Source organism: Netta rufina (genome assembly GCF_964035555.1).
Source record: "Netta rufina genome assembly, chromosome: 21".
NCBI classification, from domain to species: Eukaryota; Metazoa; Chordata; class Aves; order Anseriformes; family Anatidae; genus Netta; species Netta rufina.
This window is the reverse complement of record NC_140145.1, coordinates 10,748,332-10,766,393: the sequence shown is the minus strand read 5'-3', so window position 1 is coordinate 10,766,393 and position 18,062 is coordinate 10,748,332. Positions and strand designations below refer to the sequence as shown.

Genomic DNA, 18,062 nt, shown 5'->3' with positions numbered 1-18,062 from the left:
CCCGGGACCTTCAAAGGAGCTGAGGAATCCAATTCCCACTAATTTGCTTTGAAAATACCGAGCTAAAATTGTAATTATGGCACATGGCATTGCAGGTGAGGAAAGAACCCACCAGATTTCAGGTACTTTGTTTTCCTAAGATATGAGCCTTGATGATTTATTAAGACTTCCAGTTTAAACAATATTATGTTGCTTAATGTTGGAAGGTGTTCCTACAATTAATGAAAATTTCATAGACTGACTGGGGAAGAAAGAGACCATTTTATGTCCCGTACCAGATGGCCTAACCCAGCTGCTCACTTTTTTCTTTGAACTGTGATTCTAATGACTTCTCTGTCCTTTGAAGTCTGGCTCTGTGCTGTCGAACCAGATGTATTTGCATGATAGTAGCAGAGCGTGTTTAACAGTGGCGGACTTGTGCTCTTTTCCCTCATGGCCACTGCTGGATACTGCGCAATGATTGCTCTTGTTTGGGGTTTTTGAGGGGCAAGCAAATGTGAAGGCTTACTAGGTGCTGGTAAGATGTGTCTCCATGTCAACAAATTCAGAGAAATTACTCCCTAAACTCTGGTGAAGAGGAATTACTTCAAGAGCTCTGCCTTTGGTTGCTTTATAAACCCATGTGGTGGTTTCAGTCCCAGATTTATTAGGGCCTAACAAAAGCAGGGGCTGCTGTCAAAACGCAAATTTCAGCAGCACTTTAAAAACAAAGGGCAACGAGAAAGGACGAGCTTTAAGTACGTATTAAGAAGCTTTCGAAATAATAAATCACAAAATAAGGCGGTGACAAAAGGAACAAAACCGAAGACGGTCCCCGAGCGTGGGTTTGGTGGAAATTTGCGCCAAGCAGAGCTGGGAAGGCACCGCTGACATTCCTGGCTCTGAAATGCCAAACCCACAGGGCTGTGCCGCATCCAGCAGCCCCCAGCTGTACCAGGGTGCACCTCCCGCCAGCGCTCGCTGCCTGGCAGAGGCCCCAATTTTGCTCATTTTCACACCAAAACCATTCGGTGAAGAACCCCTCAGAGCGATTCTGCCACGGCGAAGGCGGCCACGGGCTGCTCGTCATCACTTCGCCTCCCGCAGCACCGGGCAGCAGCGAGCTCTCCACAGGGCGACGGCTGGACCGGCAGCTCCATCGAGTCGCCCTGTCGCGACATGAACACGCGATAACGACGCGATCGCGTAGCTCTGCGTGAAGTTTTACCACCTACAAAACGCGGACACCCCCGGAGGGGCAGCCCCGATCGCTGCGGGCCGGCTGCGGGCGGGCAGTGCCCCCTGCCGCCCTCACAGCCCGCCGCCCGCCCCCCTTCCCCTCGCTCCTCCCGCCGCCGCCATTTTGCAGCCTCCCTCCCTCCCCGCCCGGCGCGGCCGCCATAGGCGCCCCGGAAGGGCCATGGCGTTGCCATAACGCCGCTGCCGGGAGGAGCCGAAGATGGCGGGGCCGGAGCCGGGCGGCTCGTTCCGGCATTGCCTGGCGAGGCTGGGCGCCCTCCGCCTTCAGCCGGGCTCCGAGCAGCCCTCGGGCGGCCGCCGCACCGAGCTGCACCTGCTGTTGGACCAGCTCATCTCCGACAGCTGCGGGCCCGCCGCGGTGGCCGGGCCCAGCCCGCAGGTAGCCCGCGGGGCAAACCCACGCGTGAGCGGTGCGGGTGGGCTCAGAGCTTCCCCGGGGTGGTTTTTTTTTTGGTTTTGTTTTGGGTTTGGCCATCGTTACCGGCTTTAGTTTTGCCCTGCTGTTCGCTGTTTGGGTGATGGGTGAGGAGGAGGGAAGGCTCCCGAGCGGGAGCTTTCCTCAGTCACCACATACATCGATGTCGGTGTTATACCGCCTGTGAGAGCCAAGCCTTAGCCGGTGATGTGGTTTCCACCCCAGGTTTGTCGCCTCTAATTCATAAACTTACGCTTTCTGTTCCAGGATGTTTGTGCTTTGCTTGTCCAAGCCTGCCAGCTGGTTCATCTCGATCAGGCACATCTTGTCAGCAAAGTCTGCCAGCTCATCTACCACTTGCTAAACAGATTCCAGGTACAGAAAGTTTGGCCAGAGAGGCCTTTTATTTCTTTTTGTTTCTTTTACAGGGCTGTGGAACAGGCCTTCATGCAAATTCACTTGGATTTTTGCTCTGTCGTTCCTTTACTCTTAGCTGAGGTTCTGATCTGTGGCTTTAGCCTGGCTGACAGCTTCCTCGTGTAAAAAACAGCTCCCAGTCATAACTAATACGCCATAGGAAATACTCTTAATTATAAGATATTTGTGTTAATCTATCATTTTCTTAATTGTAGCCCGATTCTGTGATGATGTGTAATTTTAACAGCCAGATTACACGAGTCTGTACCCATTAGGAGGGTAGATATATTGATCTTAGCACTACAGGATGATGCAATTTTCTTGACCATAATCCTTTTCTGTTATGGCAGGTGACATTTGATGAACAGAACTTGAATTTTCTCCTCTCCTACTGCATCTCTGCTCTTAAGCAGTGCAGCTCTTGGACACACGTAGAAGTTCTACAAGCTTTAGCAGCTCTTGTTTACAATAATGGACCTAAATGTCAGAAGGTGGGTTTACAAACTAGGAGAAACTAACCAAGAAAAACTTGCAACTTCCACTGTTTTTTGTTGTTTGAAAGTAGGGAAAAAAAAAAAGTGTATCATGTTGAGAACATGATACATAGAAAATGTATCATGTTCTCAAACCACTTTACCTTTTAGATTAATATTAGACCCTATTTAAATTGTGCATAGTACCTGTGGAAAAGTTGACATTCAGGTGTGTTAGGTGTATGTTGTAACAATCAGTAGATGACAAGATTCTTCCCATGCTGAATGATGCCCTACCTGCGGGCTGCAGCTGTAGGGACCATCTAGGATCTGGCTTGAGCCAAAGGCACGCTGTGAAAGAAGGGTGCCAGGCTCAGTCTGCAGACTAAGCCCCCTGGTTTGTCTGTGCGTCAGGCAGGAAGGATGTAGGGAGCTTCAAATTGCACATTACTCAGCAGGCTCCACTGAGGATCCGGAAATATATCCCACAACCAGATCAGGTCTTTGGTGTGCAGTGGGCTCAAAGCCACTTCAAAGTCAAGGCTCTCTAGTGTCAGTCTGGGGCTTGCACGAAGCTCCTTGTGGCTGCAGCATGACTGATAGTGGTTGATACGTTGAATTCTCTTGCTACCACCAGCACTTGGCAGTTTGCAGAGCAGTTTCTGCTGTTTGTCTGGAGCACAGGGTAGTGATGCTGGCAGTGTTGTAGCTGCCAGCTTGTGTGGGTTTGTAGCCTAGAAAACTGCAGCAGTTTGGTACAGCAGTTGTTACTAACTTAGCTTTATGTCTGGGAAGAAGGCATAAATTGTGACTCAGCCTGAGCTATGCTCACGCTCAGTACTTTTTTAATACAAAATAGGAGAGCTTTGGAAATGCACGTTATCTGGTCATTTTGGTGAACATAATCTGTCTCTGGAATTTGAAATTGCAGCTGACAAATCTTTTTTTTTTTTGTAGCATGGATATATTTAGCTACCAAACAAAAGAGCCATCGGGCTGAGGGAAGAGCATTGACCCCTAGTGACTTTTGCTGGTTTGTTTCAGTATCTCCCAGATTTGCTGGGCAAGACGGGACTCCTGGTGCAGTTCAGTGATTCTGCTCATCCCAACACGGAGCTCAGGACAGCAGCACTGCACAGCATGGCAAACCTGTGTCTCAGGTGCGTACCAGCCTTTGCAGGTGGTGGAGTGGATGCCTTAGAAGATGTACATCTGACAGCACGGGCAGCTGGTCTGCTCTGTCTGCGCTAGGAACAGCAAATGTGGGACGCGTAGGCTGGATATGCTTAAACTTGAAGTCTAAAACTTTAGTGCTCCAAGCTATTGTCCAATCTGCAGATAAAACTGTGAACTCTCAGACTTCTGGAAATAGTGTTATTGTGGGACATGCTTAGGGAAGAAAAGAAAGTGTTTTGTCTGGTCCTGTGGTAATTGCTGGGAGGTTGTGAGATCTCCATCTTTGGAGGTGCTTAGAACTTGAACGGACGTGGTCCTGGGTGACCTGCTGTCATCGGCCGTGCTGTGGGCAAGGGGCTTGGAGTAGCTGATCTGCAGAGGTACCTTCCAACCTCAGCTATTCTGTGATACTAATTTCAGGAAAATCACTTGCAATATTAGGGCTGTCCTCTAAATGTTATCAAACGTGCTTTGGTGGCTTGAAGTAACTAAAAGTTTTGGAAACAGCTGCTTAGGAATCCATTAGAAAGGAATTTGCTTAATGACCCTAAAGCTACTGCAGCAATGGCCAGCTCTTACTTTATGGTACTTATGGCAGCAAAGATTAAAGTGATGCAGTTTCCCTCTCTTCCTACAGTAAGTCAAGAGACAGATTATAAAGCAATGATTTGTGTCTTGCTTTAATTTTAGTGTGCCTGGACAGCCATACTTGGATGAGCCCTACCGAAGTGTCTGTTTTCAAACTTTCCTAAGTGTTCTGCAGTCTTCAAAAACCTCTGATGTAGATGACATCACCTTTTGTGTGGTAAGTGTGAGTCTAGGATGTTCTAATTAGGAAATTGTGCTGCTGGAATATTGGAATTTGGAATATTTGAAACTTGGAATGTTTTCAACTGAGATTTTGCTTAAATAGACTTTTTTTTTTTTTTTTTTTTTTTTGCTTTAACAGGATATTATAAATAACTGTCAAAGTAACTATGTTGAGCAAAGCTTTAACTGCCTGGAAGGTCACCTAAGAGATGTGATCCTTCAGTGTTTTGGGAAGGAAAAGTAAGTAATTCTGTGCTTTTTGCTTTCAGTTGCTACAGAATGCACTGAAAGGTATCCAGTCACTTCTAAATGGCGGGAAGATGAAACTGATGCAAGCTGACCAACTTGGATCTCTTCTTGCAGTATTAAAGGTAAATACGGAAACAGACACTGGAAAGTGCACGTTCCAGTTGCCCATGGAGTGCAAAACAGTATGGGAAGATGAGGAAGACAGAGCAGAGAAGCCTGAGTGTGGGGGGAAGATGTAGTGTGAAATACAAATTAAAAAGATGGGAGGCCTGTGTTGTTTTTTTTTGTTTGTTTGTTTGTTTGCTTGTTTGTTTTTGGATCTACTTGAAGTCCTTCTGGAGATAGCTGTTACATAGCACGGGGAGAGGCAAGACGTGAAGGATGGATCACATGCCAAAGGGAAAATTGATGAACACCTGAGGAAACATACAGCAAATCTTTGTGTATCAAAAAGGAAAAGAACGCTAACATTTCTGTTACTCTTCCAGAAGTGCATGTTTCACGGCCTGCCAGGACTGAGCTTAGAGGTGCCTGCAGCCTTGTACCCAGCCCCGTTACCTCAGTATGACAAAAGGTCGCCTGTCAAGCAGGAACAGCCAGAGCCAGCTGCCTCAAAGACAACAGGGGTAAACTGAAATCGTACTGATTCTCCTGTGTACTCATGTGCCTGTTTGTTGAGGTTGTATGTGCCTGATATGGTATTGGTGGCTAACGGTCTCTTTGCATTTTGGGCACGTGATACTTTTTTTTTTTTCTTTAAAGATATTGGTTATAAATCTCTGCACTGAATAAAATTGCTTTGTGAACTCAGGCGACAAGAACAAATGGCTCTGCAGAGGCTGGTTTTCTTGACTTAAGCTGTGTGCATCAGATATTCGTCTGTAGCCAAGAATTCTTGGCCTGCAGAGGTGGAGTTGATGCTTGCAGACTAGCCAAAGTTTTTTATTTTATAAATTGCATTTTCTCTCCTAACATCTGCACAGTCATTTTGACTTTTTCTAAGGAAAGTCAGGTTCACCTAGAGATCAATACTTAGGGACTGATTTTATTTCTTTTTTTTTCTGCTTTTCCTCTCCCTAGCTGTTCTGCTTAATTCTTATACAGGTTATTATTTAACCCTGTAAATTTTTTTTCTTCCCTGTAATGTCTTTCAGGTAATTGATAATCCAAAGTTAGGTAGTCATGTTGACTCATTTCTTCTTAGATGTTAAATAACTACTATAAATCCAACAGAACTGCAAAAGCACTGGCTGTTTTTATTAATTTTGTGCAAAATATGTTTTTTAAATATAATTTTTAATTGAAAATCTTTTGTTTTACTGATAAAAACTAAGCTTTGGTTTCTTTGAGAGTATTCAGATATGAATTGTTTATTTACATTAGAACGTTAGTACACTGATTTTACTGTTATTAATAGGCAGAATTTGCAGTCTCAGATGCTGATGGTGTGGTTTTTTTTAGACATGTACAATATTGTATATTTTATTGCATTTATACACGCAGTATTGTTGCACTGAAGATGCTAAATAGCTGTGATAGCTCATAGTAAAACTAAATTTCATCTAAACATAACTTGTTTAGAAACTAAAACTGTTATGTGTCGATGCCCTTATACAAAGGGCATGGTTTATTATATTGAACTCTGCTTTTGTCTGGATTAACAATTAGCTTTATTTTCAGAGGAGATTTTTCCCCTAGTAAAAGATTTACCACTATAAAATGTTCGCACATCTTTAAAGAAACTACTTCATTTTTTTTAAATCTATTTTTTTTTTAAATAGAACCGAAGAAAAAAGTCCAAAGGGAAACAAAAGAAAGGAGAGTTTGCAGAAGAAGGAAGAGAAGATCTGTGTGATACAGGAAAGGAATCAATCCGTGGAGTTGACATGCTGAAACCGCGCTTGGGGGATGCACAGAACAGTCGTTGTTCAGATCCTCAGACTTGTGCATCGGATGCTGCATGTGTGCCTGCTGGAAAGGATCACTTATCTTCACACTGTACTAGCTGGAAGAGAATCAGCAGCAGTGAGTCAGAATATTCTGATGCTGAAGGTGGAATACAGAGCAAAACGAGGTTATTGTTCATGTAATCATAAAACGTAGTAGCCAGTAGTGCTGTTTTTATAACAATTTAAGTTTATCACATTAAATCATACCTTTTGTTCCTGTGGGTCTAGTACCAATTTTACAAGTGTGCAGACTTCCTTTCAGGGGATTCCAGTGCTTTGTTCTTAATCAAAATTGTTGAAAAAATCACTTTTCCATTTATGTTGTGGTACAAGAAAAATGGAAGGCAGTAATTAATATTGGCTTGAAAGTAAACTTGTTCTTTCTGTTCCCTGTTTTGGTCTAAAACACTTCACTTACTGCTTTCACAGCTAGTCACTAACATGAAAGAGGTTAAATCCATTACTTTTCACTGCTGCTATTCCATTAATCTTTTTGTTTATTTGTTTTTAAGGTCTTATCAAGCCAAAGTTCGTCAAGGGGCTCTAGCCTGTTTCCTCTCTACTATCAAATCGATAGAAAAAAGAGTTCTTTATGGCTACTGGTCAGCGTTTGTTCCTGATGCACCTGGCATTGGCAGCCCCCAGTCAGTGTCCCTGATGACTATTGCTTTAAAGGACCCTTCTCCAAAGGTTAGACAGTTTTGAGTAGATGAAGCATTGTATTTTTCAAGTACTAATCTTCAGTTATTAATCTTACGGAGTAAAAATGTGATATTCATCACGTGCTTGAGATGATCATTCCAGAAGGGCTATGAGAAAATAGCGTTTTCTCAAAAGATCTGCTGTGGCTAACAGAAATGTTTTGTCATTTCAGACACGTGCCTGTTCTCTTCAAGTTCTCTCAGCCATTCTGGAAGGTTCGAAGCAGTTTCTTTCTGTTGCTGAAGATGCTAATGATCACAAGAGAGCTTTTACACCCTTTTCTGTAACTATTGCTTCTAGCATCCGGGAGCTGCACCGCTGCCTGCTGCTAGCCCTGGTGGCAGAATCATCTTTTCAAACACTAACGCAAATCATCAAGGTAATTGCACTGTCAGTGTTTCAATTGCTACCCAAGAGCTGATATTGGTATCTAGATTTCTTTTTGAATTAAGAATGCACAGAAGTTCTTGTAGCTGTTGAGGACCAGGGGACAAGAGGGGCAAATACTGTCATCATATCACAGAGCTTTGATGACTGAGACTTTCTACAAAGGCCTAGGGTCTCTTTTCTCTTTAGTGCAGTTCTCTTGTTCTGCATTTCTTTCATGTATTCTTTTTTTGAGGTGAATAAGCCTGTATAATGATTGTGGAGATTTAACCTGCCTTTGAGACTTGAATCCAAACCGCCATCTTAAGAAGCAAAAGTTTTTTGTGGGCTATTGGTCTTTGTGCCAGGTCACAGTACTTTAATAATTGTTGTAGGAGCCATGTTTGTAGCCAGTTTTCAAAGAGCAGCTAACTGGGTCATTTTTTTTTCAGGTGTCCTTAGATACTTAGCTATCTAAATGGACTAAACTGCAAACATAGGAACGAATGTATTGGAGGCCAGGCTGAAGTTGTAACCACCACTCCATATATGCTTTTATGTGTTTCAGTGCCTTGCAAATTTGGTTTCAAATGCACCATACAGCCGTTTAAATCCTGGGTTGCTGACAAGAGTCTGGAACCAGATAAAGCCATACATCTGTCATAAAGGTTTGTTCTGTATATCTGGAGTCTCTTTGCATGTTATTCCTTAATTCAGCATTGGTTATTATACAATATTATAAATACATAAGTAAAGGTAGCACCATCAAGTTATATGTTATGATCAGTCTCCTTTGAAAATGTCTGAAAAAATTCTGAGGTATCCATGAGATGCTAACGAGCTGCCTTTCTCTTCCCCCTCCCTGTTCTTTCTTGCAGATGTTAACGTTCGAGTTTCTAGCCTCACGTTGTTAGGGGCTGTAGTATCTGCCCAAGCACCTTTACCAGAGGTGCAGTTACTTTTGCAACAGCCCAGTTCTTCAGGGCTAAACAGTAGCGGTAGTGGAACCCCTCATCGTTTTAATTCTTCTGAGCAGTGGAGAAAAGCTCCCCCCTTGGAAGGGGAGTCTCCAGATAATCCAGCGGGATGTACGTCTCCAGAACCATGCTGGCTTATTCGTCTCTGTATTTCCATCGTTGTTCTGCCCAGAGAGGATTCCTGTTCTGACAGCGATGCGAACTTCCCATCTGGGAGCGTTTATGAGCCATCTCCTGTTCGACTGGAATCCTTGCAGGTGATGATGAACAGTTCGCTACAGTGAGCTTGTAAAATGAACAGCCTGGTACAATATCAAATTGCCTCACATCAGCTGAGTCTCGTGGGTTGCCTTTGTTCTTAGCTCGCTCAGTGAGATGAGGTGAAAGCATTTGCTAGAGCAGCGTTTCTGATCTGTTGTGGCTGAAGGAGCAGTAGCATTTTGATTCTATGCCTGTGGCCGCAGCAAGGCCCTCCCAGAGTAAAGCTGCAACAGTGAGTTCGGCTTGATTTTTGGTACTTTTATTATTTTAAAATATTATTTGGCTTTAAGTGCTGGCATCTGGTGAAAGCTATAAGTTTTCCCCCATGCTAACTCCTCTGTACAGAATCTAAATGTAAAGGTTTGCCAGAAAATGGGGTGGGGGAACATTGCAGTTAATGAACAGAGTGGAAAGAGCTGCAGGATGATGCTGCATGGCTAAAGTACCACCTGTGAACATTGAGTCTTGGCCCTGTTTTTCTTCATGTAACCATAGAAAACTATAAGATTTTTTAGTGTGCATCCCAAGGGTCTCATACTTCTGGAACAGTGGATATTTGTTAAATCCAGCTTCGCAGAACACAGCAGCAGCATTGCAGGGGATGCAGGATGTATTACTCTTACAGACACTCTTGCTTTTATTTTTTTATTTTTTTTTGCTACAGGACACCTCATTTGACTTACGGTAAATAATTCATTGTGTTGCTACCCAATAGTGCTTTTGTGGCTCCTTTTTGAATAAGATCATGAAATCAGAAAGTTTTTAATTAGCTCTACTCTTCTAGAAGTCGTGCTGTAAGGTGTGTCTGTTACATCAGACTTCAGTATATGGTTCCTGTGTTGGTTTGCCTGTTTACATGCTGTCTGTGTTTCGGATGGTTTGGTGTAATAGAAGGAAAAAATGCTGAATTGAGTTTATCTTTTGGTTGTGTTTAGGTATTGGCTCTTCTTGTAAAAGGGTATTTCTCTATGGCTCAGACCTATTTGCTAGAACTTGGAGAAGTGGCTTGCAAATGCATGGAAGAAACGGATCCATCCATTCAGCTTCACGGAGCCAAAGTAAGAGTGTGAGAAAACACCAACATTGTTTTACCAAGTCAGTTTTGCCATTCCGTGTGCTTTGCAAATACAGATGACTAATGCTGAATATTCAGAGAGTTTTTCATGTAGCAGCACTTTGTAATGAGCTGGTACCTGCTGTAGCTCTTTGGAAATGCAGCACCCTGCCACTTTGGGAAGTGCACCTTCTACTTCTAGTCTTGAATTCTTAACAAATGTTTGGCCTGTTACTCAAAGGAAATCTCTTTACCCAGCAATCTGTTATGCTGCTTTAGCTGGGGGCTTTATGTAAGAAAGGCTTCTCCTCTAATTTCTTCACTAGCAGGGACAGAATAGAGTCCAAATTAATACTGGATCTCATATTTTTGTTCCTTGGGTAAATAAGTATAGCCCTAGATAAAGGTTACTGTAGTTCTGTGGTACTTGAGTCATCCTTGATAAAGACCTAGCTGCTTTCTGTCTCCTTGCAGCTTCTGGAGGAGCTGGGCACAGGTATAGTGCAGCAGTACAAACCTGATTCAGCTGTTGCCCCTGAGCAGAGAGTACCGGTCAGCACGGTAAGTGTGTGGGCTCCCTCTGAGATTGCACTCAGAGCTTCCTTTCTTGAATTCCCTGCAAAGTTACTGGCATGGGAACAAATCAATTACAGGAAAGCGGAACAGGAGTAAATACCTGCAGCTTTTTAGGTACTGGATTTGTGTACACTTCCTCCATTATTTTGGCATTTATTTTAGGCTGTAGGTAAGTGATCTTTTTACGTGGTATTAACAGTGCCTCTACCTTTCCTCATCCCACTTCTTCCTGCCTGATGTAAGTCAGGAAGCTGGAAGACCAGTCCAAACTGCATGTGTCATTACTGCTCCATAAAGCCTAGATGTAGACGTCTAGTGTTACGGCGTTCTGTGAACAACAGGTAATTTGAAAAAGTTATTTAGAGTACACTAAATCCTAAGCTTGTCACCAGTGACCCTGCCAGCTGGGAAACGTGTCCAGTAGTAGTGGTTTCCTGTAACTTGTTGTGAATGGAAATTGTCAGTGTAAAATTGTAAATGAAAATACCCGGCTTCGTGGTTTCAAGAACGGAATCGTGCTTCTGCCTGATGCAGTATAAGTGGGTGTATCCCCCTGAGAAGGAACAAACACAACTCAGCCAAGAAGTACTTTATAGCAGTACTAAAATATCTTAAATACTTCATTCTGGATGTTAATTGTTTTAGGGTTCCAAATAGTTGTAATTGCTGTCACGTGTGATTTTGCTACCTACTCTTTGTCTTCTAAATGACTGTAAAAAAAAAAAAAAAAAAAGACAAACTATTATAGAACTTAGGCATAACTGCTGAGTTTTAACAGGTAAACCTGTCTGCTTCTGCAGGTTGTCACTTTCTGGACTATGATGTTAAATGGCCCTCTACCTGGTGCTCTGCAGAATTCTCAACATGCAACTCTTCAGACGAGTGCCTGTGATGCTCTGTCCTCCATCTTGCCAGAAGCTTTTGGCAGTCTGCAGGTAATGGAGCACTTCTATAAGCTTGGCATTTTTACCTACTGAAACTCTTCTTGTCTGCTAGATTGTATTAATATAAAGCCTTTAAAAATTAAATGGAGAGGGCAGGGAAGCCACCTAGAATATTTCTTGCGTTCTGAACAAGCTGTGACTATTGAAGACTGGAGAAGGCAATGTTGAGAGTAATTAGTCTCACAAACCAATTAAACTGTGGGTCAAAGAAGCCTTTTGGCCCTGCTATGAATACTCAGCCTTGGCTATTGATGCATGGGATGGAGGGCAAGAATTTCATCGCATGAGGGAGGGGTGAAGGGTTGCTGTTTTGCTGGTTAAGCATTTGAAGAGAGCTGAGCTAACAGCCGTGGACTGATGTTCACCAATTTGCATGCAGGTTTTTTCTTTTGGCTGGCTTTTAAAACATTAAACTTCAGTGTTTGCCCTGGCAGAAGCAAACGAATATGCTGGCCCTCCTCTCCTTTTGCAACATGAAATATGCTTCTAAACATGAAAGCCTTGGCAGTGTACCACCATTGCATTGTGCAGCTCCTTTTATGTCACTGTGCCCTTCTTGATGGGGAGCGCTCTGCCAGATCTCATTTGCCCAAGAATTGCTAGTACAGCAGTATCTCTGGTATTCTCCATCTGGTTTCTCCAAGTACAGCATGTACCTCATCGCGCTGTACTTTGATCCTGTACACTCTCTTGTCCCTGTGGTCACGTGGGGTCAAGTCAGTGCCCACTCTGACCCTTTGCTCTGATGAAACAAAGATCTTTGTCGCGGTTTGGTAAACTGGCAATCTGTCCAGGATGAACTTAATCTACCTTGTTGTCCTTGTTTACGAAGTGACAGGAGAAAGCAACCGATCCAGGTTGTTTTACCTCTGATGGGCCATTTACCTTCTGCATTTGGATGATAGATAATATTTTGATTCCTGCATGGTATTATCTAATAGCAACAAGACATTTTTTTTCTGGAAGTGTTGTGGTTTTCTGTGTGGCGTCCAGAAATGCCCGTCAATTTACCTTGAAGAAAAGAGTGCACTCTGAGTGGTAGCTTCTATAGTTTCCATGTATTGTGGTCTTTCAGAGTATTTGTCAGGTGTCTTTAAGACTTTTTTCAGTTTCTCCCTGTTGCCACGACTGCTTCTCATTTCAGAATGACCAGCAGATCCTGTGCATCACTCTGCTGCTTGGCCTGAACCACAGTGAGACCCCGCTGGTAAAAGCTGCTGCTGCACGTGCCCTCGGAGTCTACATCCTCTTCTCTTGCCTTCGTCAGGTCAGAACTTGTTTATTTTTTTCTTATTTTGAACCATTTTAGAATGGAATTGATAAACCATGAGATATGGGACCTGAATTTGTTTGCAATGACTTGGCCTTCCTTCTTGCTTTTGGTCTAAAGTATTTAACAGGACGGGGCTTCAGTTTTGCTTACAACTGACAAGTAAAGCTCATTTTGAGAGAAATGCTGATTAGCTTCCACAACAATTTGATCTTAGCTTGGTTGGGTTAGTAGCCTTTTTTTTTTTTTTTTTGCCATGTAGCCATAAGTGAGTGATTTTTAACAAAAACAAATTATGCAGTAGCTGATGCTGCAATTTTAGTTCAAATATTTTGCAAGCAATATCCTTTATTGTGAGCAAAGGAATGAAAATGAAATGTAATGTACCATAGAAGAGAAAATTAAACAAGCAGCTCAATAAGAAGCTTGGTGAAGCAATTACTTTCTTAACATTGGGATTTGATGAGTATAAAATTGACAGTCCAGGTAATTATGTTAAAATCCAAAGTAACTAAAGCGCCAATGGAATTAAATTATACAGTGAAAGCTTTCAGCAAAAGCTACCTAGAAGAGTGGTGAGCTTGGTCGCCATGGTGGTTTAGACTGTTAATTGAAGATCAAACAAACCTGTACAGAAAGCACCGTAAACACATTAAAAGTTCTTGCCTAAGAAAGAATATGTTAATAGAGGCAGTCTGTGCACATCTCATTTTCCCTAGAAGGGCCAGATGTGTATGTTACTAAGGAAATCGTGCAGATTTTTAAAACTTTCTAGTCACTTTTTTTTTTTCTATTATAGGATGTGATGTTTGTGGCAGACACAGCAAATGCAATTCTGAATTCCCTCCATGACAAGTCTCCGAACGTCCGTGCCAAAGCAGCCTGGTCCCTGGGCAACCTTACAGACACTCTGATTGTCAACATGTACGTCAGCGGGCTTCGGCCCACAGAGGTCCTCTCAGTGCCTGTATTCCTGTAGCACATAGAGGGCACTTAGTATCAAATAGACAAAATCTGTGGTCACTGCGTCAAAACTGAATGCTTCTTTGTAGCCACTCTTCAGCATGTGTAGACACTTGGGCTGTATTACAAATATCCCGTACACAGCTGAGGTTGAGTTCAAGTTCACTGCTTGATTTTTAGGTCTTTCTAATCATTAATTCTGGAGAATGCTCCAAGATTACTTTTCAGTTTTCTGTTTTTTTCTTGTATGTTACTTTGTGTAATTGCATGTTCCCTGGTTACTTTACTTTTGACATACTACAAAAGTATGAGTAACAAATATTTAACGCTTCCTCAAGCCAAAGGCTGGAGGACGCCCAGCCTGCTGTTACATTTTTAACAGGAGAAATAGTTATCATATATTCCTGCTAATGAATTGCCTCTGAGCAATTCATTGCCCTCTGTCTTTTATTACAGACGTAATGCATTGCTAACAGGCTTTCTTGCATTGATAGCTTGGTTTTAAATTAATAAACATAGTGGTCACATGTAGTAAGGTCTGCCTTACATATTAGCCTTCTAAAGAGTGAAGGTTGTTCAAATGACTTTATAAAGGATTGTATCACATCTTTGAGAGTGGATTAACTGAGCCAGTCTTTCACAATGTAATCCTTCTGCTAGGGAAACAATGGGACAAAGTTTTCAAGAGGAATTTTCTGATCTTCTCCTGTTGAAAATGTTACGGTCTGCAACCGAAGCATCCAAGGACAAAGACAAGGTAGGAGGGGGAAAGAGGGTAGAGGATTGTGGTGTAGTTAGCTCTGACATTTTCATTTAAAGAAAAGGCACCATTTACTTGCTTTTAGGGTGTTCTGCCCCAACAGACAGGGAGCTGCTGGTCAGCATCCTCTCTTGAGGGTCGATGTGTGGGATGTTTCCCATGTCTGTGGCCTGCAGGGCACTTGATTTTGTACTTGTCCACAGCATGAGGATTGTTAATTGTTTTGGAATGATCATTTGCAGAGAATGATCTTTCTGATGGTATTTAGCAAGTTGCATCTGAAAAGACACCAGCTTAATTCCAGATGGGTTCCTTGTTGACTCTGTGCATGATTACGTAGCAGGCTTGTCAAAAGGCTTTGCCCATAAACTGCAAGCCAAAATGCTGTTGTGCGAACTTTTTTTTTTTTTTTTTTTTTTTTTTTTTCCCCCTTTAGGTAAAGAGCAATGCAGTCCGGGCCCTTGGGAATCTGCTTCATTTCCTTCAACCGTATCATGTAGCAAACCCCAGGTTTAAGGAAGCCATCGAGGAATCTCTTCAGGCCCTCATTTCTACTGTTCTGAGTGAGGCCACCATGAAGGTGCGCTGGAATGCTTGTTACGCGCTGGGGAATGTGTTTAAGAACACTGCCTTGCCACTTGGTGAGTAGACTGGTCCCCTGGGTTTGGATTTGTACTGCAGGTGTGGTTTTAACTAGTCTCTGTTAGAAATGTGCCGGGGAAGAGGGGAGAAAGCAACCTGAGCTGAATCATGTTGTCATATCCAGAAGGATGTCTTTCCCAGACCTCTAGCCAGTGAAATAGGTTCAGATCCTGGAAGTGCTGATACAGTCACAAGTGTGCTGTGTTCAGTTGGATGTGTCATGTTGGAAAAGAACAGGTTTACAGCTGTGATTAGATGCAAAGTGTTGCTTTTCCTCTTCATTAACACTCCAGATTAACTTTTCTAAAACTATTTTCTTTTTCATAAGCCCCGCTTCTCTCATTAGACCAGCATAAATGCAGTAAATGTAAGCCCATTAAATATTTGGGAGATATATTTACAGTTTTGTGTATTTTGAGTGATTGAAAAGGGTTTGTGTTGTTGTTGTGTTTATTTCTATTACTATTAGGAGAGGCTCCTTGGACTACACAAGCATATAATGCACTTTCCTCAGTAGTGAAGTCATGCAAGAATTTTAAAATCCGAATCAAATCAGCCATGGCCCTCTCCATCCCTAGCAAGAGGGAGTGCTACGGACCCACTGAGCAGTTCTGCCAGATCTGGGATGCCTTGGTGGAAGCCTTGCAGAAAAGTGAAGACACTGAGGACTTTCTGGAATTCAAGTACAGTGCCAGCCTCAGAACACAGATCTGCCAGGCTCTGCTTCACTTACTAAGTCTGGCAAAGAGCACGGACCTGCCATTAATTTGGAGAACCATAACAGAAAACGGGGATGCAATCAAATCCTATGTCTTGCAATATATGAAATGTGGAATTGAAGAAAATGAAGCAGGAACGCGCACAGACTTGTGCGAGAGAGAGCGAAAGTTAAAAGGAGCTATTGAACATCTCAGTGGGATAGAGAAACAGGTGGAGGGCAAAGCTGGCCTGAGAGTGTGTGTTTATCTAGAAGGCATCTTGACGAACCATGCCAATGCCACTGAGTTAACAAAGAGCTAAACAGGAACACCTGTTTCAGTGGCTGGTAACTTGCACATCTGATTGCACACAGAAGAAACACAGGGGCTGGAATTGCACAGGTCATCCAAAAGAAAAGTTTCCTGTTGGTGGTGTTAAACAATTTGTTTTGAACTTTATTCATTCATAACACCTCATAAAACATTTTTTAAACTTTTGTTTTGAACGGACTCTTGAAATCATCCTCACTTGGTTTTGTTTGTACCTGTTACAGTGTTACCTCTGGGGAAACAAATGTCCTTTCTTTGTATGTTTTATAAAAACAGCCTCTTCTGTGAGCTTACCTGAAAGCCTTTTGTTACTGTTGCTGCTATATTCAAAATCACATTTGGAAGGGAGGGATCTGGCAGAATTTTGTTTTTCTAAGCACTGCAATAAACCCGAATACGCCAATATTTGAATAACAGCTTAGAGCAAACACGCTTTGCCTTTAACTGTCTATTCCTGGTGTCTTACACCTGGCCTCCCCCTCCCTGCTGCCTTCGCTCCTCCTGTCTTCCCAAACCTCAGCTCCGTGGCTCCAGGTGGGTGGTACTGCACTGCCTAGGCCAGAAAACTCAAACTAGCTCCTCTGAGCTGATCAGAGGCTGGAGTTTTCACTCTTAAACCAGCTACCATCGGGGTCTGTCACCTTTTTGTGGGATGTGTTGTGATGTTCTAAACCTCGGGTGGCTTTGTGTGTGTTGCTGAAGTTCTGTTCTTCCCCTTCCTTCAGGATTATGTGACTTTGTTTGATCTGTGCTTACTGCGCTGATAGCCGGTGGAGGACGGAGCTCTGTGATGTTGCCAGGGACAAATCAATACCTCCAGGAATTAGCCCGTCTGTGAGGCACTTGGGAGAGTTAAGTGCCTCTGCTGTCCTAACCTCTGCATGGATGTTTGAACAGAGTTCAGTGCAAGCCCTAGCTGTCATAAAAGCTCTTTGGGATACACAATTTGTCCGCTTTGTGTTTTCCATCCTCGCTCTTGCCACAGGTTTCAGTGGGTCTCAAGTATTTGAGTATCTGAAACCCCTTCAGATTAATGGAGCCCCGTCTAGGAGCCTTTTTCACTGGATGTGCCGAGAAGTGGCTGCTCCTCCCCGTGCAGCAGGAGCAGTCCCCGTGCTTTGAAGTGCTGAGCAGGAGCCTGGGCTGGAGGCTGAGGAGGAGTGTGGTAGAGCCTGCGCTCTGCAGCTGTGCTTTGTCACCGTTGACATCAGGGTGGTGGCAGGGTTGCTTGCCACGGCTTGGTGGGAGCCCTAGAGCTTTGCTTTTTTATTAAAAATTGTGAGGTTCGTCTGCATCCCAAAACACCTCCTGGCATCTGAGACGTGGACTTGTGCTCTGAGCAGCCCTGTGCGAGCGATGGGGGCAAAGCAAAAGCTGGAGCATCCCCCCTGCACCTGCAAAGAGCCTTCCAGGGGGAGCTGGGGAGGCACACGCAATGGGAGGGTGGAGCAGCTGCAGGGATTTGGGTCTAATTTGTGGGTAACAGCTAAAAAGCTGCTGTGTGGGCTGGGCAGGGGTTGATTACAGGGCTCAGCTGTGCCTGGCCCCAGCCCCTCGGGCTGTCTTTGACTTCTGGTGGTGCCCGGGTGCAGCCCTGAGGGTGCAGGAGCAGAGCTGGGTGGTTTCTCCTGCCGGGTCCCGCTGCAGTCAGAGGTCAGCGGTGTCTCGCTGCGTCCTTTCGTGTCCCCTGGTGCTGTGGGGAGGGCCCCGCTCGCCCTGTGCCTCCTGCTCACCGTCGGTCCTCGACCAGGGCCTGGCAGAGCACGAGGTGCTCGGTGCCGGCGAGAGGCA

At 43.7% G+C, this 18,062-nt stretch overlaps 1 protein-coding gene across 1 annotated transcript; it reads left to right on the top strand.

The window, feature by feature from the left end:
* The first annotated feature begins 1,371 nt into the window (after positions 1 to 1,371).
* Positions 1,372 to 16,451, top strand: HEATR6 (HEAT repeat containing 6). The gene is made up of 20 exons (XM_084299464.1): positions 1,372 to 1,618; positions 1,922 to 2,029; positions 2,422 to 2,562; positions 3,589 to 3,704; positions 4,411 to 4,525; positions 4,800 to 4,901; positions 5,268 to 5,405; positions 6,561 to 6,853; positions 7,241 to 7,418; positions 7,603 to 7,809; positions 8,365 to 8,464; positions 8,675 to 9,030; positions 9,970 to 10,092; positions 10,563 to 10,649; positions 11,465 to 11,599; positions 12,753 to 12,875; positions 13,678 to 13,802; positions 14,502 to 14,598; positions 15,038 to 15,242; positions 15,713 to 16,451. Exons 1-20 carry the CDS (start codon positions 1,439 to 1,441, stop codon positions 16,261 to 16,263), a joined length of 3,480 nt encoding a protein of 1,159 aa, XP_084155590.1. The 5' UTR covers positions 1,372 to 1,438; the 3' UTR covers positions 16,264 to 16,451.
* Positions 16,452 to 18,062: the final 1,611 nt, after the last annotated feature.